General features: G+C 53.6%; 1 protein-coding gene across 1 annotated transcript in view; it reads left to right on the forward strand.

The window, feature by feature from the left end:
- TMPRSS9 (transmembrane serine protease 9) overlaps positions 1 to 24,142 on the forward strand; it is a 45,438-nt gene that overhangs the window by 3,650 nt on the left and 17,646 nt on the right. The window contains exons 2-5 of the mRNA XM_041762187.1: positions 13,396 to 13,560; positions 18,408 to 18,534; positions 21,943 to 22,089; positions 23,203 to 23,240. Of these exons, the coding sequence (XP_041618121.1) occupies positions 13,428 to 13,560; positions 18,408 to 18,534; positions 21,943 to 22,089; positions 23,203 to 23,240 (445 nt within the window). The 5' untranslated portion in view covers positions 13,396 to 13,427. The remainder of the gene's footprint in view (positions 1 to 13,395; positions 13,561 to 18,407; positions 18,535 to 21,942; positions 22,090 to 23,202; positions 23,241 to 24,142) is intronic.

Consider the following 24,142-nt stretch of genomic DNA (forward strand, 5'->3'; position numbering starts at 1 on the left):
GACAGGGCAGAAGCAAGTCACCCTGGGTTAAGGGGGGACAAGGCTGCCCAGGGCTCTGAACACCAGGCGCTAAGGGCCTGCCGGGTCACCCTGGGTCACCCAGAAGGAGGTCCCGGGAGCCAGCTGGACCCAAGTCTGCAATTCAGTAGATGAGTGTGGCTGGGAGACGTCAGGGATGTTATTAAAACCGCAAGACTGGATGGCATCGCGGAGGGGAGGGCACGTACCTGCAGGGAGGCCACGAGGACACTCATTAAATCTTCTTTAAATGGTCTATTTAGAAAATTTTTTAAAAGTTTAAAGAAAACATAGTCAACTGCAACACACAGTAGAAAACAAAAGGAGGTGAGTGACAATGAATAAATATGTACAGGGAAGGAAACCCACCCCAGACAGACGGGCAGGAGGACTCTCAGTGACTGCAGGAAATAACGTTGTAGTGCAATGTCCCCCAAGTATCAAGTGAACACAGGGGAATTCCCGACAAGCAACTTATCAATGTTTTATTTTGTTTTTTTGAGATTATTTATTTATTTATTCATGAGAGACACACACAGAGAGGCAGAGACACAGGCAGAGGGAGAAGCAGGCTCCCTGCAGGGAACCCAATGCGGGACTCGATCCCAGGACCCTGGGGTCACGCCCTGAGCCAAAGGCAGATGCTCCACCGCTGAGCCCCCCAGGTGCCCCCATATCAACGTTTTAACAAAGATGGGCCTCGACAGGCCTGGGAGTCGGGTCGGGGAGATGGTCCTGCAGGTGTAAGTCTGGGTCCTATGTCAATGTCTGGCTGTTCATGGATTCTTTTGTTTTGGTGTTGATGTTTATATTTTTAAAAGATTGTGTGAAAATATTGATCTTGACTGAGGTTTTAGGTGTCCCCCTTAAACTTTGCCTTGGAGGCCAGTGCCCCGATCGTTTCACCCAAGGCCCTGGGCTGGGTATCCTCCCTGAAGGCTGTGCGCCCACAGCTCACGCCCTCTTTTTGAAAACAGTCATTGGCAAGGGTTAGAGTAGCATTAAGGACACGCTGGCCCTAAGCCGAGACTCTCCGTGGCATCATCGGGAGGCTGGAGGCGGTTGTCCCTGCCTTGTTCCCAGCATGGCTCAGCTTGCAACGTCTTCTTGCTCAGCACTCCCTTGGGAAGCCCCGAAAGGCTCCAGACCCTCCTGGCGGGTGCAGACAGAGAGTAGGGTGACCAGGTGTCCTGATTTCAGCTTATGACTACAACAGTCCCAGGTGACCTGAGATGACTGGTCACCCCAAACGGGAGTGACTTGCCCAGTGTCACCCCATCACTGCTGAGCTGGGAAGAGTGTCAGGCCTTTCGCCGCCTCTGGCCTGGGCCAAAGAATGCTCTGAGCTGGATGCTGGTCAAGCCACAGGATCCAGTTGGAGATGCCAGAGTTCGCGGCTCCCAACTTCGTTCTGCGTGCTCTGGGCTGTTGTCGTGCATCCCAGAGACCCTTTGCTCTTCCTTCCCTCTATCATGGTGCACGCTGCAGACCTTAGAGCCGGTGCAGGTCTTTCTTGAAGCTTCTACCGATCATTCCCGTAACTGGGAACAGCAAGTCTCTTGCCTGCTCATTCCTCTTATTTTACAACTGCACACTCACTCTTTAGATCTGTCTGGGGTGTTCTCATGTATCTCTCGAGCGCAGGTGGTAACTTATCCTCCGTTTCTTAAAAAAAAAAATAATAAGCTCTGCCTCATCCTGTCAAGGGGTTTCTCTCAGCCCAAGATCACTGTGTGAGCCAGCAAATGCCGTCTTGTGTTCTCCTATTTTCTCTTAATCAGCTATCTTCCCTCGCTGCACTCAGCTTTTGTCATCCATTCTCTTCCACCCCCAATCTTCGCAAAAAATAAAAAAATAAAATACATTCTAGAAGATATCTTATAGTCTGAGATTAAGGGTGTGAAGGTTCTTCTGGAACCTTCTCTCTTAAGTAAGCTGCCCACTTGTGTAAGACAGCTTGTCTCCATTACATCTCAGTGGAGACCGAGAGATCTATCTAAACAGACAGATTTGGTTTTTGGCAGATTTGTTTTTTAAGTCCTAAATGAAAATAAATAAAGTCCTAATGAACTTCACATCTTGGCCAGAAGCCTACTTCAATTTTGAAATATGAGTGTTTGGGGTAAGTTGGGTTTTATTTTATTTTTTAAAAGATTGATTATTTATGAGAGAGAGAGAGAGAGAGAGAGAGAGACAGGCAGAGGGAGAAGCAGGCTCCATGCAGGGAGCCCGACACGGGACTCGATCCCGGGTCTCCAGGATCCCACCCTGGGCCGAAGGCAGCGCTAAACTGCCAAGCCACCGGGGCTGCCTGAAAGTTGGGTTTTAAAGTGACTCAACTTTATGACTGGAGACTGACGATGATTAGCCTATCATCAGTCTGGCCTTCTGCATTTGTTTCTCAACATTAAATGGAACATAAAGCAATCCAGAGAGGTTGCTACTTGGGGGTCTTTAGCCGACTTTTTGCAAAGCTAATATAGGCACACTGACAATTTATTCCTTGGCAAATTGTCAGCTTTTCCCTCAAGCAACAAATGCCTTGTCTGTGCCAACTGTTTGCAGAGGCTTTACAGAAGGTGCATGTGTGTCCTCAAGGAGTTGACGGGGGTCTAGAAAGTTCTCTAGACTGTGTCCATATAGTACTTCATAATCACTTCCAAGCCAGGCTGTTGTTTCCACGGCCTTACTGCTCTCTACTCCGTGGAGCACTGAGCCAGCGCCGAACACCCCTCTTTCTGGAATTCACACTCACAAGGACAGGCACAAACTCCTGCTCTATCCGTTCCTTGCTGACTTCCCTCAACAGTTTTTCTTTAATTGCAGTAAGGTACACGCAACATAAAATTCACCACGGTAACCATCTCTAAGTGCATAGCTCAGGGCACCCACTCCCACCACTGTCTCCAGAACCTTCCATCTCCCCACACGGACCCCCCACCCCCTGCCCTGGCTCCCACCATCTCCTCTCTGTCTCTGTGGACCTCCTGGGAGTGGGGTCCTGGAGGATTTGTCTTACTGTGACCGGCTTATTTCCAAGCAGAGTCCTCAGTCCATCCATGTTGTAGCAGGTGTTAGAATTTCCCTCCCTTTTAGGGTTGACTACTACCCTATCGTATGGGTGGGCCACATTTGCTCATCTCTTCATCCACCAGTGGATACTTGGGTTGTTTCTGCCCTTTGGCTACCGTGAATAATGCTGCTGTGAACATGGGTGTGTGAGCATCTGTTTTCGATTTTCTGAGTGTGTACCTTGGACACACTGGGTCTGGCTCCTCTCACTGAGCCCGGTGTCCTCAGGGTCCGTCCTTGTGGTGGCAGGTGTCAAGATTCTCTTGGGAGCAGAATAAACGGCTGGAGGTTGGAGCGAGGGTTAGTGAGTGAAGCGCTGGGGAGGAGAGTCAGGCCCACGACTGTGGACTTGGTGCTGAGGGTGGCACGGAGCTCCTGAAGGCCGGGGAGTAGCACTGTCCTATTGTACAGACCAGAGTCTCTTCCCCTCGGCTCTGCGGACATTTGGGGCGGGTCACTCTCTGCAGGGCATCCTGGGCGCTGCGTGAGGGGGATGTAGAGCAGCATCTCTCACTCCCACCCCCAGTGCCAAGAGTACCGTCAGTTGTGACAGCCACAAACATCCCTGAGCATGTGCTCAGTGTCCCCTGGAAGCAGAATCACCCCGAGGGAGCCCCTGGTCTAGGGAGGTATCTCTAGTTGCACGAAAGATGGGCAGCCCGGGGCAGGCCTGGAGCAGCAGGAACCGCCAGCCCAGGGAAGGGGCGAAGGTACAGGAGCAGGAACGGGTGGGTGCGATCCCTGGAGAGGAGGAAGGGGGTGGAGTGGGCTGCTTTGGAGGTGACCAACAAGGAGGGGGTGCAGAGTCATGGAAGGCTGGGGTGGGGGTGGGTGCTGGTCCAGAGCAGCAGACGGGGGAAGTGGTTCCCAGAATGCAGGGAAGGGAGGAGTGAGCAGCTTTGCCGGGGTAAGACGCACCCAGCTTGGGACATGCTGAGGTGTCAGTAGAGATGTCTCCAGGTGTCCATTCCCACCCGGAGCCCCGGAACTGGAAACTTCTACGTACGGGTTGCTGCTGAGTAAATGATCATGGGCACTGTGGACTGTCCTAGGGGCGGCCCCAGGGAAAGGAGCCATGGAGAACGGGTGGGAGAGGGCGAGGGCCTGCAGGTAGCGATGAGAAGGGGCTTTTGCATGGCTCTGGCATGAGTGTAACAAATGGTTTGACACACTTTGCTCTGTGGCCACTTACATGGTGCCGTCGAGATGTGGCCGGCAGAGGAGCCAGTTAGTGGGGACACAAAGACCTCCGGGGAGGCCCCTGGTCAGTTGGGGGGGCGCTGGGGAGGGAGTTTCCTCTCCTGACCACCAGCTGGTGGAGGCCGCATGTCTGTGAGTCTGCAAAGGCCCTGGGGGAACGGGCACCCCCAAGTGTGGGGAGGTGGCAACGTCGGGAACTCCAAAGGCCCTGACGTCGTGTTGGCTCCAGTGTTGTCGCTGTTTGGGTTTTTACCACCCACAGCGGAAGAGGTGGGTGAACAGCATTTTCTTCAGTGTCCTTGCAGACGTGGCTGCTCCTGCTGTGGTGCGTCCATGAGGCCTGACTCCCGATCTCCTGAGGGCAGCAACTGCATCCCGCGCCAGTTGGCGCAAAGACCGGCTCGGTTGCCCGGGGACCCCAGAGGACGTGGCCCGGGGCAGAGCTGGGTCACCCCGTCTTGTCCCTTGAAATTCTTCCCTGGGTGCCCCTCACGTCCACTGCTCTCCTCCTCCAGGGCACTGCCCTCCTGCTCCTCCTGCGGGCGGCCGGGGCCCCGAGCCTGCCGCCGGCATTGAGGAACCCCGCTTCCTCCCGGTCGTTATTAGTTCAGCTGGTCGTGTCCTGTTGTTTCTGGTCTAGAAAAAGGGCGATTTCGTACAATCGAGACTCAGGGAAGACGCTCGGTTGGCTGGCTTGCGTCAGTCACGTACAGCCCCTCGGGCCAACCGCGGCCAGGAGCGACGGGTGGGCGCTGTGGCCGGCGGCCCGGGGTTCGGTGCGGCCCTGCACCGATGGGGGTGCGCACGAGAGCCATGACTGGCGGGCGGCCCGGCGGCCAGGTGGTTGGGGCGACACGCTTGGGGTGAACCTCCCCCGAAGAAAGCGATCCGGGAAGATGCCCCGCGCGTCGTCGGAAACGAGAACTAAGGGACAAAGGCGATCACTGGCTATAAGCAGACCCGAAGAGGTTAACTACCTTGCTGGGGCCCCTCGGGACGGCCAGCCCCCCCCGACTAGAGAGCACCTGGGGCAAGGGCAGGCTGGCTCTCAGGGTGTTTCCCTACGAGGACGTCCAACGTCCTGAACCAACAGTCAACCGTCTCTCCTGGGTCAGCATCGTCCACAAAAGCCCTTCATTGGCTTCCTGCTGCCGCCGGCACGGTGCGGGTCTCCCAGTGTTGAACCTCGGGGTGGCAGGGCTGGTCCCCCCCACTCCTCCCCGGGGCCTATGGGGACCCGCTCGTGCCTAGTCCCATCCAGAGGCGCCCCCTGCCCTGCCGGAGGCCCCTCCTCCGTCCTCACCGTGAGCAGTGCGGGGTCGCCCGGCTCTGGGGCTCCCCCTCTCTGGAGGACCTGGTGAGGACACCGGGCCCCCCGGGGGCCATGCCTTGCTCCCACCTGCGAGATCCCTTTAATGTGCGAGGTGACATATCCCGGGTCCAGGGGACTAGGACGTGCACACGGTCGGGGCCATTATTCCACCTGCCGCAGGGTTGGCGCAAAATGCCGTTTCTGTGGAAGCGCCCGGAGACACTGTCAGATTGTTTGGAGCCAACAGTCACCGCCTTTTCTGAGCCTCGCTCGGTCCAAAGGCCGATTCCGTAGCCTGATTGCTATCTGCGCCGCGGCGCCCTGCCAAGCCGGCGAGGGTTCCCCGCGGGGGGGCCGCGCGGGTCCGGGCGGCTCCAGCCGGGCTGCAGGGGCCGGAGTGCGTGTCCTGGTCTGCCGGAGGCCGGCTCCCGGCTCGCCACGTCCCGGGTGTCTCCGCGTGGAACACAGGTCCAGCGTGTCCCACTCTTCCCCACGGTGCTTGGCTTCCTCCTCCCTCCTCCGGTTCGAGCGTGCGTCCTCCCCTCCCTCCTTCCCTCCCTTCCTTGGGTAGGACGCACACGACATAAAATTCACCGTCTTGACCGTCTCAAGTGCACAGCTCGGGGCATGGAGCACACTCACCCCCCCACACCCCCCCCCCCGTGTCTCCAGAACCTTCCATCTCCCATACGGAGACCTCGTCCCCAGGAAGCACTGACCCCCGCCCCACCCCCGGCTCCCACCACCACCTCCGGGGACCTCCTGGGAGTGGGGTCCTGCAGGAGGCGTCCTTCTGGGTCTGGGTCCCCTCCCTGAGCCCGGTGTCCTCGGGGTCCGTCCACGTGGGGGCAGGTGTTGGGCCCCTTCCTTCCCGGGGCTGGGTGGCATCCCGGGTGTGGACGGGCCACAGTGTGTATCCTTCATCCACCGATAGACCCTTGGGCCGTTGGACACCTGGACACATGTCTTGGCCGTTGTGGCTGCTGCTGCTGTGAACACAGGTGTGCAAAAGCCTCACGACGCTGCCCTCAGCCCCCCTGGGTGTGCACCTAGGAATGGACCTGCCGGTTCCCCTGGTCGCTCTGTGTGATAATCCCACGTGATTCCTACGGCAATTGTATTTGTTTGAGGAGCCACCAAACTGATTTTCCCCGGTGAGCGCCCTGCTTTCCATTCCCACAAGACTTCGGATTTCACACCCTCACCAGCCCTTGTGTGGCTTTTGGGAGTAGCCATCCTAGTGGGTGTGAAACGTCTCTCTAGTTCTTCCCTTGTGACGAGCGTTCGGCCAACTCTAAGGCGAGGCTAAGACCACACACGCACCTGATCGCAGCCTGCAAGTTCAGGGGTGTTCTGCAGTGAACCGCCAACCCTCAGATTTCATATGTTGAAGCCCAAACCCCCAATACCTCGCAATAATCATTTGGAAATAGGGTTTTTACAGAAATGATCAAATTAAGATGAGGTCATGACAGGGGGCCCTAGTCCTGTACGACTTGTGTCCTTAAAAAAAGGACACTTGGAAAAAAAAAAAGACACTTGGACAGACAAGGCCACAGGGAGAATGTCCTGCACAGATGGAGGCAGAGACAAGGTGACGCGTCTACAGGCCAAGGGCCACCATCATTGCTGTGACCAGCAGAGTCTGGGAGAGATCCTGGGGCCGGTTTCCTCCTGGTGGCCCCAGAAGGGACGAGCCTGGCCTCCAGAGCTGGGAGGGAATAAATCTCTGCTTTGGAGCCACTCAGACCGCGAGCTCTGCTGTGATGGCCGGGAGGCTCCGGCAGGCACCGCCGGGAGGCTCCGGCAGGCAGGTCCCCCACACCACTCTTGGGAGTGACAATTCCCTAGAATGACTCAATTCACTAAAAGCTGCTGAGGTCACCGTTATCACTCAGAGGGATTAGGGTTCCAGATTCAGATCGGCCGGGGCGAGGCCAGCCCACGCGGCTCCAGCGGGGCGCCACAGCCCCCACTGCTGATGAGCAGCCCACGTTGATTTTTCACGGTTGCGGAGGCTGGAGTCCGAGTCCGAGGCGCCAGCAGCTTCCACGTCTAGAGTCCTCACCCGGAGCGGGGGCCTGGGAGCTCTCTGGGGCTCTCATGAAGGCACCATCCCGCTCGTGGGGGCTGCACCCTATGACCTAATCCCGTCCCGGAGCCCCCCTCCTGGCACCATCACCTCTGGAGCAGGGTTTCAGCGTATGGATCTGGGTGCGCACAGGCATGAGCCCCCGGGAGCAACACCCAGCATGAGGTCTCCACTGTCCTCCTCGTCGTCCTCTCCCTCTCAGGGCACGTGTGGCAACACGCATGGTGTTTTGCCAATCTGGTGACCCCCCTCACTTCCAGTTTCGGGGTCCAGAGTTTTTAATAGGGCTTCGCTGCATGACCCATTCACTGATGGCCCATACGGTTGATCTCAGCCTCCAAGGGATCACCTCCCAGAAACTGAGGGCAAAGTCTGGGATTCCTTTTGAGCAATCTTAAATTTTACCTATACATCCTCTTAACGAGCTCCCTTTATCCCTTTGAATTCCCACTCTGTTCTCTTCTGGCCAGATTTGCCTTCTCAGATGCTTCTTTAGGAAAAATTAAGAGAAGAGAAAACAAGGCACGATGGCCCCACAAGCACTCCACAGGCCACGGGTACATAGAAGGGGTTTTGCTTGAGACAATAAAACCCAAAATGTGGCCTTCTCTTCCAAGGACACCAGGACCCCGACCTTGGTGGAGTGGATGCTGTGTGTGGGCAGGGAACAGCAATCCGTGTTTTCCAGGTGGGATCAGTTGGACCCTGGGGACCACAGCATCTTAGGTGGCGTCTGCCCAGCCACGTGGCTTGATGTAACACTGAAGGTGACCGCTAAGGACAGCTTTGGCTGCACCCGGTATTTCAACATAAAGCATATTCACTATCGTTCAGTTCTAAATGTTTTATTTAGGGGCACCTGGGTAGCTCAGCCAGTTAAGTGTCCAACCCTTGATTTCTCCTAAATATTTTATTTAATTACCTGTAAGTTCCTCCTGGAATTATTAATTTTCTAGAAGTAATTTTATTTTATTTTTTTAAAGATTTTATTTATTTATTCATAGAGACACACACAGAGAGAGAGAGAGAGAGGCAGAGACACAGGCAGAGGGAGAAGCAGGCTCCATGCAGGGAGCCTGACGTGGGACTCGATCCCGGGTCTCCAGGATCACGCCCCAGGCTGCAGGCGGCGCTAAACCGCTGCGCCACCGGGGCTGCTCTAGAAGTAATTTTAGATTTTTAATCAAGGTTTCATTATTTCCAGTTATCTAATTTAGCTGTACTGTTGTGAGACACGTGGGTTGAGTGTAGTTTTTTGGGGTTTTGTTGACATTTGCTTTGTGTTTAAGTGGGAGGTTAATTTTTGTAAATATTTCATGTGTACCTAAAGAAGTAACTTTATCCCTTAAAACAGGGAATATAGATCCTTTAAGTAAACCTGTTCAGTGTTGAGTTTTGGTACTGGATATGTAAGAGTTTAGGATTTTTCTTTCTTCCATATTGTGCCTTTTATTTATTTTTTAAAGATTTATTTATTATTTATTTATTTATTTATTTATTTATTTATGATGGACATAGAGAGAGAGAGAGAGAGAGAGAGGGGAAGAGACATAGGCAGAGGGAGAAGCAGGCTCCATGCAGGAGCCTGACGCGGGACTCGATCCCGGGACTCCAGGATCGCACCCTGGGCCAAAGGCAGGCACCAAACTGCCGAGCCACCCAGGGCTCCCCCCTTTTATTGTTTATAAGAGACTACTTAAAACACCCTAGCTGGCTTAAAAAAAAAACAAAAAACAAAACTTAAGCTCACAAATTCTTCTAAAGTATAGTATATTTGTACTTTTTCTTTCTCTGCTTTTCTCTCTTTTCTCCTGAATTTTATTTTATTTTTTTAAGATTATTTATTTATTCATGAGAGACCCACCAAGAGAGAGAGAGTGAGAGAGGGGCAGAGACACAGGCAGAGGAGGAAGCAGGCTCCCTGCAGAGCCTGACGTGGGACTCAATCCTGGGTCTCCAAGATCACACCCTGGGCCGAAGGTGGTGCTGGGCCACCAGGGCTGCCCTTTCCTGCATTTTGTATCTTTCTCACTCTACTTTTTGGAAGCTAAGCATTTCAGTTCTTTTTTTTTAAAATTTTTTTTATTGATTTATGATAGCAGAGAGAGAGAGAGAGAGAGAGGGGCAGAGACATAGGCAGAGGGAGAAGCAGGCTCCACGGAGGGAGCCCAATGGGGGACTCGATCCGGGGACTCCGGGATCACACCCTGAGTCGAAGGCAGACACTCAACCGCTGAGCCACCCAGGCGCCCCAAGTAGGCAGCATTCTCAGAGGTTCCGAGGATTTCTGCTCTCTAGCACACGCCCTGCATCACCCCCTCCCCCTGGGTGAGAAGGACGGCTGAGTGTCAATCACTCCTGTGATTAGGTCACATTAGATGAGCAAGGCTCCCACTGTTGCCTTATGTTCTGTGCAACTCCATCCCAGCACACTGCAGTGAGTTTCCCCCACCGGCCCTGATAAAGCGGCCACAGTGTTGTCAGGGGCCTGGGAGCGAAGACCAGCCCTTGGTCAACAGCCAGCGAGGAAGTTAGGGCCTCAGTGCCACAGCTGCGAGGAAACAAATTCTGCTGACAGTAGGGAGCTCAGAAGCGGATGCTCCCCCGGCTGAGCCTCTGGATGAGAACGCAGCCCGGCTAACACCCGGCTCGCAGCCTCCTGAGGCCCAAGCAGAGGACCCCGCGAAGACCACAGAAGCTGCAAGACAATGACTGTGTGTTGTTCTAAGCTGCTGCGCCTGTGGTAACGCGCTGAACAGCTGGAGCTGATACGCGCTTTCTCTGCGTTGGCCCTTATTTTACCCCTCCTGCTACAGGGCTTTCTGCGTTTTGTCCTCGCTGTGTGGAAATCTGTTCCTTCCATGGGCACTTACTGAATTCCCGCTTACCCTTCAGAACTCAGATAACACATCCCTCCCCCAGGAAACCCTTCCTCACCCCCTGTCTAGATCAAAGCTCCTTTCTACACAGACACAAAACCCCAGGGACACATCTTTATTTTCAAGCCTTAATTGTAGCTCTAATTTTAATTTATTTGGGTCTCTGCCACCAAGATTTAAACTCTCTGAGCTCAGAGAATCTCATCTATCTCATTCAGGGCTGGGTACTCAGCACAGAGCATCCAGGCCTGGCCCGTCATAAATATCAGATGGGCAGAAAGCTGAATGAATAGTGCTTCTATATTCGATGCTAAATAGCATTGGGCCCCTTCTGTGCCCTAATGACAGTGATGACAAGACAATTCGGAGAACACAGGAATCCTTAGAAAACCCACCGCTTGGTGCGGGGGGGTGGGGGAGGTAGCCAGGGCAGCTGGGGCTGAATGAATATAGTGTGTGTGCTTGGTCGGGGGAGTGTCAATGAGCTCATACACTAAACTTGAGTTTCCAGCCCTAATCACAGAGGTGAATCTTGGTGTCTTTGTCCCTAAAACATTTCATCAAGTGATTCTTAGAGATTCCCTGGCTCCTCAGAAGGCAATTCAGCTCAAGTGTAAGAATAAAGGGGTAAGTGTTATACAGCCTCACTCCCCGCCACCCCCGCGCATCTCCCCTTTCTCATCAGCTCCAGATGGTGGCGGTGAGGCATGGAGTGGCCGTTCCCATCGGGGACGCACTCTCTTGCAGATGGAATATTTTGGCTGGGCCCCAGCACAGGGTTTCAGACTTTAACAATGAACATATAGCACAGTCACATACATTTGAATTTCAAATAAACAGCAAATACTCTTTCTCTTTAGTATAAACACGCCCCAATGTTGCACAAAACACGAGAGACCGCATTAGCGAGGCTCTTTAGAGAAACAGAGCCAACAGGAAGGAGCGGGGCATGTTAAGGAACTGGCTCACACGGCCACGGGGGCTGGCAAGTCAGCAACCAGCAGTCAGACTGAGACCCAGGGCAGGGCTGGTCCTGCAGCTCAAGTCCCCACGGCCATCCGGAGCCACATGTCCTTTCCTCCCAAGGCCTTCAACTGATTGCATGCGGCCCACCCACAACAGGGAGGGTCAGCTTCTCTACTTAAAGGTCTATTAACCTGAGAGTCAACTGCATCTAAAAATCAGCTTCAGGGCAACATCTAGCATAGTGTTTGACCAGAAAACCCGTTACCATAGCCAAGCCACGCCGGGGACATAGTCATGCCCCAAAAGCATGTTTTGCTCACCTGAAACTCGGCGTACCTGGGTGCCCAGCACGGGCCCCGAGGGAGCTCTGCGGCCTCTCGGAGCCATCGGCTGCCTCCTGCGCCAACCTCGTCTCTGCAGGATCCTGGTGCCCGAGACCGGAGCCCCGCGGGGAAGGCGCGGAGGCAGCGGGCGCAGGGGCCCTGCAGGCTGCACCCCGGGCTCGGCTCGCGGCCGGCCTGCTGTCCCAGAACCCGGCGTCGGCGTCCCTGGAGGAAAGGCGGGCCGGTGGCCGCACTCTGCCACCCGGCAGGCGGGAGCTGGAGGCCCGCGGCGAGGCCGCAGCTGCTCTTCCCGCCCCACGGCCTCCCCAGGGGCCCGCAGGCCTCGGCCTCGGCTGCGGCAGACGTGCGAGAAGGCCTCCAGGGGCCTCGGCGGGGTCTCTCGCGAGACTGAGATCGAGGGGCGGCCTAGGGGGACCCCCAGCTCGGGTCTCTCGCGAGACTGAGATCGAGGGGCGGCCTAGGGGGACCCCACTCGGGTCTCTCGCGAGACTGAGATCGAGGGGCGGCCTAGGGGGAACCCCAGTCGGGTCTCTCGCGAGACTGCGCTTGAGGGGCGGCCTAGGAGGGCCCCCACTCGGGTCTCTCGCGAGACTGCGCTCGAGGGGCGGCCTAGGGGGACCCCAGCTCGGGTCTCTCGCGAGACTGAGATCGAGGGGCGGCCTAGGGGGAACCCCACTCGGGTCTCTCGCGAGACTGCGCTTGAGGGGCGGCCTAGGAAGGCCCCACTCGGGTCTCTCGCGAGACTGAGATCGAGGGGCGGCCTAGGAGGACCCCACTCGGGTCTCTCGCGAGACTGAGATCGAGGGGCGGCCTAGGAGGACCCCACTCGGGTCTCTCGCGAGACTGAGATCGAGGGGCGGCCTAGGAGGACCCCACTCGGGTCTCTCGCGAGACTGCACTCGACGGGCGCGCTGGACGCGTGAACGGAGGAGCACGTGGCTCCTCCCGGTCCTCAAAGAGCTGAGGCCCTCGGACCGGGCGTCCTGGCGGCGGAGGGGGCGGATGCTGGCGGCCGCGGGCGGTCACATGGAGTCCAGGCCACGACGGACGCCGTGGGCACCAGAGCTGGCGCGGCCCGGCTCCACGGGGGCCCGAGACGTCCCCGTCCCGGGCAGAGGGCACCTGGCGGAGGCCGCGGGGCGGGGGTGACCCTGGGTCCCCGCGGCCTCCCAGAGACGGGCAGACCCCGCGCTGCGGGCGGTGAGGACGGAGGGGGCGCCTCTGGGAGGTGGGGGCGGGGGCACCGTGCCACCAGCCCTACCCGCGCGTGGGCTTGAGGGCTTCCGAGCCGATGTGGGTCCTCCCGCACGAGGTGAGCCGTGACGGTGACCAGGGCCGCAGGGAGGTGGAGCGTCGCTCCTGGCGGGTCACGGAGCCCGCGTGCCCGCGCCGCCTGCAGCCACGCTGAACCCGCGTGTGGTGACGCGCCCGGCCACCCTGCACCTGCGACACCCCTGCTTAGGGGCGGGAGGCGGCCTCCAGCTGACCGTGTCTTTCCACCCTTTCCTGCAGCGTCCAGGTCGTCTGCTCCGTGTCTGGGAGCCATGGAGCCCATCGCTGGGGACCTGCAGCTCGTGCCTGGGGCACCAAAGGAAGTCCCGGCTGCGGGCTGCCGCGTGGCCCTCTCTGCCCTGGCGGCCGCCAGCGTTGTCATGGTCACCCTGGGAGTCCTCGTGGGTAAGCGGCCGTGGGCTTGCACGGGTTCACGCACTAGGTGGTCTACACGAAAATGCTTAGAAGTGGCTTGGTGGTATCCGCGTTAGGATCCAGAACCAAAGGGCTGAGCAAGCAAGCATGGAATTGAAGGCCGGGCCTCCGGCCACCAGGAGAGAAGGGAGGCAGGCCAGGAGCCTGGGTGGCAGTCTGCCTCGAATGGGTGCGAGGGTGGGCCAGGTATTCACGTTTTCCACAAACCGTGTTCTCCCAGGAAGTTCTCACCCTGGAGTGAGAAAGGAGGCAAGTAGGAACAGTGAAGTGACTCCTTTGGATATTGAGAAATTTGTTTTTTTGATTTTTTTAAAATTTATTTACGATAGTCAAGCGGCGGGGGGGCAGAGACACAGGCAGAGGGAGAAGCAGGCTCCATGCACCGGGAGCCCTATGTGGGATTTGATCCCGGGTCTCCGGGATCGTGCCCTGGGCCAAAGGCAGGCGCCAAACCATTGCGCCACCCAGGGATCCCTGGATATTGAGGAATTTGAAAAGTACTCACACTTTTCAAATTGTAAGAAGTGAACAACGGGGCGCCTGCTTGGCTCGGTTGTTAGGCACCCGACTGTTGATTTCAGCTCAGGCCTGGATCTCAGGATCCTGCGATTGAGCCCCAGGTCAGGATCCACACTAGGTGTGGAGTCTTGTTCAGATTGTCTCTCCCTTTGCTGCCCCCCCTACCCCCGCCCAGGTGAACAGTGGTCTGTGTTCCTGTGATTCACAGTGGCCTCCGTTTCCTATTTGCTCCCAGTAGAAAGTCACATTATTTATGGTGAACCGTACAAAACTATGGTCTCTCTGTAGAATGTGGGGCTGCAGATGTAAAAATAAACAGGAAGCTCTATTTATGGTTTAAGAAGAGGATCCCAAGATGCCTAGTTGAAAAAGTAGGGAGAGGGGATGCCTGGGTCGCTCAGTGATTGGGCGTCTGCCTTCGGCTCAGGGCATGATCCTGGAGTCCTGGGATCGAGTCCCATGTCGGGCTCCCTGCATGGAGCCTCTCCCTCTGCTTGTGTCTCTGCCTCTCTCTCCGTAGAGCCTCTCATGAATAAATAGATAAAATATATAAAAAAAAAAAAAAAGGAAAGAGTAGGGAGAGATGCTGAATAGCAAGAAAGAGAAACGTGTTTGCCTGTGTGCATAAATTGTTTCTGGAGGGAGTTTTGGAGCCTAACTAACTGGTTACCTCTGGGGAGGACAGCATGCGGTCAAGCACAGGAGGGAGATTTGTCACCAGATTCGCCTTTTGCTGGCTTCTGATTTCGAACCACGTGGAGCCATTACACCTATTGACCATGTTGTCTGTTTGTAAGTTATAAAACCCATCGCCGCAGCTGGCCACGGCCTACCTTGGTTTTCCATGTGACATCTCTGTGGCACCAGCGACTGTGAGTGGTTTGCAGCCTGACAGGTCTCCACGCAGAGACATGTTTCCGTAGATGATACCTAGGGCTGTCTCGTGAGAATTCATTAGGTGACAGCAGGGTCTGTGTACCTCTTGGGGCTTGTCCATTTCCTTCCACTGCATGTCCTGGATTTGCCGTAATGTTTGTGGAGAGCGTAGATGGACGTTCCCTGTGAGACCGTGGGCATCCTTAGCCACCACACACAGCGGCTCTTCCCGTTGCCTGCCTCGTTGCTACTGGGGATGGCAGCCCTGAGCCCTGGGGGCTGGTTACAGTTAAAGCAGTTAACAAATACTATTGAAAAGTCAATTCCTTGGGACACCTGGGCAGCTCAGTCAGTTGAGTGTCTCACTATTTTTTTTAAAGATTTATTTATTCATGAGAGACACAGAGAGAGAGAGAGAGAGGAAGGCAGAGACACAGGCAGAGGGAGAAGCAGGCCCCATGTAGGGAGCCCGACATGGGACTCGATCCCAGGACTCCAGGATCACACCCTGGCCCAAAGGCAGGCGCCAAACCGCTGAGCCACCCAGGGATCCGAGGGTCAGACTCTTGATCTCAGCTCAAGTCTTGATCTTAGGGCTATGAGCTCGAACCCCACGCTGGGCTTCATGCTGGGTGTGGGGCCTACTTTAAAAAAAGCCAGTTTCTCATCCCCACCAGCCACCTTCCTGGGCAGCTGGTGGATACCGCACTGGACAGCGCACATCTAGAACATTCTGTCGTCACAGGACGTTCTGGGCAGCGCTGCTCTGTAACGGGCTGGCTCTCAGGTGCTAAGCTTTCTACAGTTTCTGGGTGTGTGTGTGTGTGTGTGTGTGTGTGTGTGAGAAGGTCCCCTTTCTGTCATGAAGTAATGATAATAAGTGACAGAGAGAAAACATTCTCCTCTGATAGACAATAAGTTGGCAATCCTGCGTGGGTTTCTTTGGTTTTTATGTGTAGTACACATGTATATTTCTTACCTATTTTATTTACGTATTTGTGGAACATCTGGAGTCCCTCACAGCCGGGGGTGACCGACAGGCCCCCTAACAGCAGTGGGAGTCAAATGCAGGAACGTCGGTGCTGTGTGAGTGTGTGTGTCCTTATCTGATGGGGAGGCATCCTAGAAGGGGCATCCTGGAAGCCCACACGTATTGAGATTAATGTAAATAAAATCCTCCTCAGGACCCATGAAACTTAAGGAAGTCTTTAAAAAACATTTACAAATTTTTTAAACTTGTAAATAATTTGTTTTTATTATTTTCTTTAAGATGTTACGTATTTATTCATGAGAGACAGAGAGAGGCAGAGAGACAGGCACAGGGAGAAGCAGGCTCCCTGCGGGGAGCCCAACGTGCGACTGGATCCCTAGTCTCCAGGCTCACGCCCTGGGCCAAAGGCCGCACTAAACCGCTGAGCCACCCGGGCTGCCCTAAACTTGTAAATAATTTAAAGTTAAAACGTGTCCCCTTCCCATACAGCTCAAAATTTTAATTGGTGGTGGTAGCCTTGAGGGAAGCTGGGGGTCAGACACACGGGACCTCCCTGCCATTCCTGAGCTTTCTGTGGATCTGTCATTATTGCAGAGGGAAAACAGGCTTAGTTGGGGGTACCCAGCTGACTCAGCCCGTGGAGCAAGCGACCCAACCTTCGATCCCAGGATCGTGAATTCAAGCCCCGTGTTGGGGGTAGTGATTACTTTGGAAAAGAAAAAGAAAGATAAGGCTTAGTTAGGGTGCAGAGCATAAACATAAATACCTTGATTCACACAACAGGGTGCTCGTTTTTGTTTTTTTGTTAACTTTAACTTTTTAAAAAAATATATTTTATTTATTTATTCGTGAGAGAGAGAGAGAGAGAGAGAGGCAGAGACACAGGCAGAGGGAGACGCAGGCTCCATGCAGGGAGCCAGATGCAGGACTTGATCCCAGGACCCCAGGATCACACCCTGAGCTGAAGGCAGACACTCAACCACTGAGCCACTTAGGTGCCCCAACTTTTTAACTTTTTAAAAGATTTTATTTATTTGTTTGAGAGAGAGCGAGCGCAGAAGCAGGGGGAGTAGCAAGCAGAGGGAGAGGAAGAAACAGGCTCCCCCGTGAGCAGGGAGTCTAATGTGAGGCTTGATCTCGGGACCTGAGATCATGACCTGAACCGAAGGTAGATGCTTTACCAACTAAACCACCGAGACACCCCAGGGTGCTCATTTTTAAATACAAGCTATGTTTAGAATTGATTTAGAAAGCATATTCTACAGTATTGGGTAAACAAATATCTAAGTATCTACCTAGATGAACATCCATTCACGATACGTAGAATTGGGACCTAGCTTTTATGGTTTACGTGACTACTGCTTTCATTTTTGTATATTTTAATTACGATTATTATATACTTTTTTTTTTGCTACTGTGTCATTTTTTTAGTTCTAACACATTTGAACAGTTCGAAACCCATGTTTTCACGTCTTGGGTGGTTGCTATCGTAGTCTTGATTTTAAAACTTTCTGTGACTAGTCTTGGGTATTGTGTGTGTAGGTTTTTGTTTTTTAAGATTTTATTTTTTCTATTAGAGATCACAGAAGGAGAGGAAAAGGGAGAAGCAGACTCCCCCTGAGCAGGGAGTCGGGATGTGGGACTCGATCCTGGGACCCTGAGGTCATGGCCCGAGCCAAAGGCAGATGCCTCACCTACTGAGCCACCCAGGCGCCCCTATCATCTATTTTTTTTTAACTGAGGCAGAGCAGGCCCGCAGTGCTACGTCTGCGGCAGGGGTACAGCACTGTGGGTGGACAAGTCTCCGCGTTGTGCTGGGCTCGCCGCGCGTGTGGCTGCCGGCCCGCACCACGCACACTGCGGGCTGTGCCCCGCTGCCTCCGCACCCGCCCCTCTGGCAGCCGTCAGTTTGTTCTGTTTACAACTCGGAGTCTTTGCTGTTGTGTTTTTCTGACACAGTACCTCCAACGGTTGGAAATCTGTGTTCTTTCGAGGGTGGCATCATGGGACTGTGGTCCCAGAGTCCTGATGCCTCCTGGCTGGGATCAGGCCCCTGTGGCATTTTGTGCGAATTGCTCCAAATTGGAGGGAGGGTCTCCTCCTGAGGCCATTTAGCCGTTTGTGGCTGAAGCCAGCTTCAGGCCCTGCGCCAGGCACACCTGGTGAGCAGGAGCTGGTCCTGTCCTCAGAAAGCCTGGGGACATCTGGGTGCCTTCAGGGGGTGACCATAGGGTCTGTCATCGAGCCAAGAACATGTGTGAGAAGTGAAAGGGGGCCCTGTAGATGACCATTCAGGCTCCCCGCCGGAAGTCAGCCCACCACCTGTTTGTTGGGGTGATGGCTCCGGGGTGGCTGGGGACATTGAGGCTGACTTAAGTGCACCATGACCCCGAAGTTGGGCTCTCTCACGGGGCCCTGGTCTTGTCCGCAGCTTCCCTCTCTACACAGGGGGTCGACGTGGAGCACACGGCTGAGCTGCAGGGGGTCCGGTATGCCTGCAGCCTACAGCGAGAGACCTCCGAGTACTACCGCGTGCTGACGCCGGCTCTGGAAAGGCTGGTGAGGACGGCCAGGGGCTGTGACCAGGCGAGCAGAGCCGGGGGAGGCCCGGGCAGGCGCTGAGGCAGAGAAGAGGGCACATGGGGCACGGAGCACGAGGCCGCTGGGGCCGGCGCTGGTGGGCCCTGAACACGGGGGAGTGGCAGCGGTGGCGTCTGACCTCTGCTGGGCTTGGGGCACTTTGACAGGTTATAAGTTGTGGTGGGATCAGAACCCTCACACCGCTGGGGGGGACCTGACGGAGAGCAGCTGCTGTGGAAGCCGGCAGGCAGCCGGGCAGGTCAGGCGTGACTTCCATACGATCCAGCGATTCCACCCAAGAGAAAAGAAAGTTCATGTCCGTGCAGCCCACACACCCGTGTCCACAGCCGCAGGGTTCATGAGAGCCAAAAGGTGGAAACACTCAAATGCCCGTTGATGGGTGAATGAACAAACACAGGAAGTCCATCCACACTCGGGCACGTCCCTCGGCCACGAACAGGAGTGTGGTCCCCATACCTGCTGCCCCGGGGATGGACCCGGAGCCCAGGACACTCGGGGAGGGAACCAGACACAGGAGGCCCCACGGTGGGGGAGTCCATGTGTGTGACACGTGCAGGATGGGCTCCTGCACTGACGAGGAGGGGGCTCGTGGTTGTCAGGGGCTGCTGGAGGGAGGGGACTGTGTGTGACTGCTCATGGGGACACAGAGTTGCTTTTGGGCTGACGGAATGTTCAAAAATTGGTTGTGGTGACGCCTGCACAACCCTGTGACGGCACTAAAACCCATCCAGTTGTATGTTTTTAAAAGCTATGTTTAAAGGTGGGTGAGTTTTGTCTTAAGTTGAGAAAATATTTTAAATTTCGTTCAAGAGAAGGAGAAGGAATCACTAGGTGAGAATTCATATTTTGAAAAGAGCACTCTGCCTGTGGCCTGGAGGCTGTAAGGTAAGACGTGAGAAAAGCAGGGCAGCGCTTAGGAGTCCCCACCACCCAGACCAGGGGTCAGCACGCTTTTCCTCTGAGGCCAGACAGGCTTCTCCGGCTCAGCTGCTCAGCAGGTGCCACAGAGGACCGTGAGTGAGTGCTTGTGGCTCTGTGCCAATAAAACTTTATTTGTGGACACTGAAATACACATTTCAAGTAATGAGCGTGTAACATAAAATATTATTTTTCTTTTGACTTTCTTCAGCCACTTAAAGACATAAAAACCATTCGTAGTCTGTGAAATGTATAAAAACAGGCCAGGACTTGAATTCAGCCTGTGGGTGTTAGCTTACTGACCTCGGTACCATACCCTAAGGCACTGACCGAAAGAAATACAACACTAGCCCTGTGCATAATTTAAAATGTTTTTAGCAGCTACGTTAAGGAAGAGAAAACAGGTAAGTTTAATTTTAATAACATAGTGAATTTAACCAAGAACATTGAAAATATTTCATGCCCTCGACATAAAGTAGGTATTAATGAGACAGTTCACATTCCTTTTTTTTTTTTTTTTTGTATTGAGTCTTCAAAACCCAGTGCGTTTTGCCCTCGCATCTCAATACGGATGCTAAATTTTCGTCAGGAATATAATCAATACGTAGATTCCATAACATTTACATACCTGAGTTGCTCTAACTATGCTTAAGAGTCTTCTGGTAACTGGAGTATCTTTTAAAGTTTAAGTATGAATTAAGTGAAATGTGCAGACCAGTTCCTCTGATCCCAGCCATGTGTGACCAGTGGCTGGCAGGTGGGGCAGGGCAGGTGTAGAACACTGGCCAAAATTTGTGGACTGTTCTGTGGGCCAGTGCAAGCCCGAATGTGGGCAGTAGGGACATGGACTCAGAAAGTGGAAGTAAGAGAAACAGAGGGAGTCCTGGGAGGGAGAACTCTGTATCCTGTGCTTCAGGAGCGGGTGTGGTGACCATTAGGTTTAGCAGCCAAGCTAGAACACTGACCATGAACAGGGACACCATGTAGTAACTGCTCTGGGAGAGCAGGTAAATTGGGACATCTTGTCACCCTAGGTACAGGTCACATGAGGTGCCAGGTGGCTCTTGGGAACCCCCAGCCTTGGTGCTGCTGGGGACAGCATCCAGAACAATACTCATCCCAGTTCCCAGGACAGGAGCCTTTCAATGCTAAGCCTGAAACAGCCCCAGGAGAAGTGGACAGTGGACGGTCACTCAAACAGCCCACAAAGGATAAGCAAGTTCCTAATAGCATCGGTTTACACAAAGCAGGATTTTCTTAATGTAAAATCCGTGTAAAATAAAATTAACTATTTTTTAAAGTTTTATTTAAGTGATCTTTGCACCCAATGTGGGGCACAAACTCATGACCCTGAAATCAAGAAGCACATGCTTGGGGCACCTGGGTGGCTCAGTTGGTTGAGTCTACCTTTGACTCGGGTCATGATCTCCGGGTCATGGGATCAAGGCCCACGTTGGGATCCCTGCTCACTGAGAAGTCTACTTCTCCCTCTACCTCTGCCGCTTCCCCTGCTTGTGCTCTTGCTCTGTCAAATAAAATCTTAAAAAAATAGGGGGATCCCTGGGTGGCACAGCGGTTTAGCACCTGCCTTTGGCCCAGGGCGCGATCCTGGGGACCCGGGATCAAGTCCCACGTCGGGCTCCCGGTGCATGGAGCCTGCTTCTCCCTCTGCCTGTGTCTCTGCCTCTCTCTCTCTCTCTGTGACTATCATAAATAAATAAAAAAATTTAAAAAAAAAATCTTAAAAAAATAAAAATAATCCAGTGGCATTTAGTATATTCAACAATTCTTGCAACCATTATCTCTGTCTAGTTTCAGAACATTCCATCACCCCTAAAGCAAATCCATCCCCATCAGCCATAAGTCCCTAGCACCCACGAGCCCTGTCCCCATCAGTGGACAAGCCTGTCCTGGACGTGTCACACAAATGGAATCAGAGTGTGGCCTCCTGTGTCTGGTTCCCTCCCTGAGCATCATGGGCTTAGGGTCTGTCCCTGGGGCAGCGTGTGTAGGCACCTCACCATCATGTGGATGGACATTTTATTCATCCATCTGCTGATATGGCAGTTTTTCATCCAAATAACCTCAAAGTACCCTTGTCATTTCCATGGCTCTGTGACTGCTGGGAGTACTGAGAGTGAGAGGGGTGCTTTTCTTTGCCCCCCAGCTCTGGATGTACGCAGCAGGTCCCAGCAGGGCGGGTGCCAAATCTGTGTGCTGGTCTTGTTTACGTTGCAGTTTGTAAGCAGCTTTCAGGAGACAGAGTTGGAGGCCAGCTGTGTGGGCTGCACTGTGCTGGGTTACAGGTGAGTCGGAGTCTCCTTCAGGTGAAGGAATCCTAGTGGACACCCAAGAGATTCCACAAGATTCCAGCAGGAGCCCTCCCTCTCCAAAGACTTCTCTCCTGCCTGCAGGGATGGGAATTCCAGTGTCTTCGTTCATTTCCGGCTACACTTCCTGCTGCAAGCCCTGCAGTCACTGAGTCTGGGCCTGGAGGAGGAGCTGTTGCAGCAGGGACTCCGAGCAAGGCTGCAGGGGCATGGTATCCCCCTGGCTGCCCACGGCACCATTGTGTCTGCTGAGCTCAGAGGCAAGTAGGCAACAGACACTGAAAGAATTAGGAGGAGGTAGCTGTAGGAGAGGAGGCTGTGGAAGGTTGCATTAAAGTTTAGGTTTTCTTTCTTTTTTTTTTTTTTTTAATTTATAATAGTCACAGAGGGAGAGAGAGGCAGAGACACAGGCAGAGGGAGAAGCAGGCTCCATGCACCAGGAGCCCAATGGATTTGATCCCGGGTCTCCAGGATCGCGCCCTGGGCCAAAAGCAGGTGCCAAACTGCTGCGCCACCCAGGGATCCCCAAAGTTTAGGTTTTCAGTAGTTGCTCCCTCCCATGAAAAGTAAACCCATACACAGTGCTTTACCCTCAGTGGTACAGAGCAGGTGACAGCAAACTGCAGGTGGCCGGAGTGTAAATGCTTTTGTCTTTGCAGCCCATTGGATGGATCTCTGTTGAGATCACTCCACTACGCTATTGTAACGGGAAGGTTAAGGACAGCTCATAAACAAATGGGGACGTTTATGTATTGATAAAACTTTATTTACAAAATCAGATGCTGGTTTGTATTTGGCCCACAGCCATTGTTGCCAGCCCTGGTACAGGAATAAGAGTAAAAGCTAAACCGCAAAATCTGATGATGCAGGTTCTATATCATGTACCAGAAACTTCACACAAAATCTGATGATGCAGTGCATTGTGATCTGAGAGCCAGACAGGAGTTCAGTTGTGTCATCGGGTCAACGATCGATCGCCTTGACATTGCTCCGCAAGACATTTATGGTCCTTGCCCTCCCCCCACTCTGACATGCCGGGTGGGGGTTAGTAACCTCTCTGTCAATGCCATCTCATTGAATTCTCCTCAGTTTCATGCCTGCATAATCCACTGAGGTGACCACTAGCCCCATGTGGCTCTTGAGCACATGTCATGCAGCCAGTGAGGCTGAACAAGAGGTGGTTTCATTTGATTTCATCTTAAATTGATTTAAGTTAGAACTTAAGTGGCTCCCGTGGTAGACCGAGCAGCTCTTGGCTTTGCGATCCAATGTTTTCAAAGAACTAGTGCAGCTCTCGGCTTTGCAACCCAGTGTTTTCAAACAACTACAGAACTCGCTGAATAAGCTTATATCTCTTGTCTGTTTCACTGCAGGAAGCCAGAAAGGCCCATTGACGGAAAGAGACTTAAAGTCAGGTATGTCTCACCCTCTCCCCTGGAGCTCCCTGCCCTCCGCAGAGTTTCTCTGATTGTAGTCCTGTGGAGAGGTTCCCAAGACTTCTTTCCAGTACACAAAGAAATCCCTCAAATGCAGTAAATGCTACTTTTGCACACCAGCCTCCTCCAGAGGGCTGGGAGGGAATAGATTCAAAGTCCTTTGTGGGCAAAGGATTTAAAGATGAGACACTTTGAATTACACGTGGCCAAACATGAATGAGAGAAAACATTACTGATCTTTTTTGGAAAGTCGTGGGAATCTGCTGTTAAAAGAGAGTTTAGAAAATAAGAGTGAGTACCACGGAGTCCTCAACTAGGAGTGATCCAGGCCCCAGGGGACGCTGGGCAGTGTCTGGGGACATCTGTGATTATAAGGAGTTGGGGTTCCTGGCCTCAAGTGGGTAGGATTAGGACCCCACAGAGAGCAGTCTGGCCCCAGAAGTGAAGTGTATATTTAAATGGTTAACATGGTAAATTTTATATCGTATATGTTTTACCACAACTTGAAAAGTTCAGTTTCACCCATATCTTTTAAAAACTATGGGTATTGGGATCCCTGGGTTGCTCAGTGGTTTAGCGCCTGCCTTCGGCCCAGGGCATGGTCCTGGAGTCCTGGGATTGAGTCCTGCATCGGGCTCCCTGCATGGAGCCTGCTTCTCCCTCTGCCTGTGTCTCTGCCTCTCTCTCTCCTCTCTCTCTGTGTGTGTCTCATAAATAAATAAATAAAATATTTTTTAAAAAAAACTGTGGGTACTAGAAAATGTGGAAGTTCACATGGCACAACTCTATTTCTATTGCATAGCTCTGGCCTTTGTGCAGATCGACATTCTTGTGTTCCATCTCTGTACTAATTCTGAGGAAATTATTTCAGAAACGTTCAG

Source organism: Vulpes lagopus, chromosome 7 (genome assembly GCF_018345385.1).
Source record: "Vulpes lagopus strain Blue_001 chromosome 7, ASM1834538v1, whole genome shotgun sequence".
Lineage (NCBI taxonomy): Eukaryota > Metazoa > Chordata > Mammalia > Carnivora > Canidae > Vulpes > Vulpes lagopus.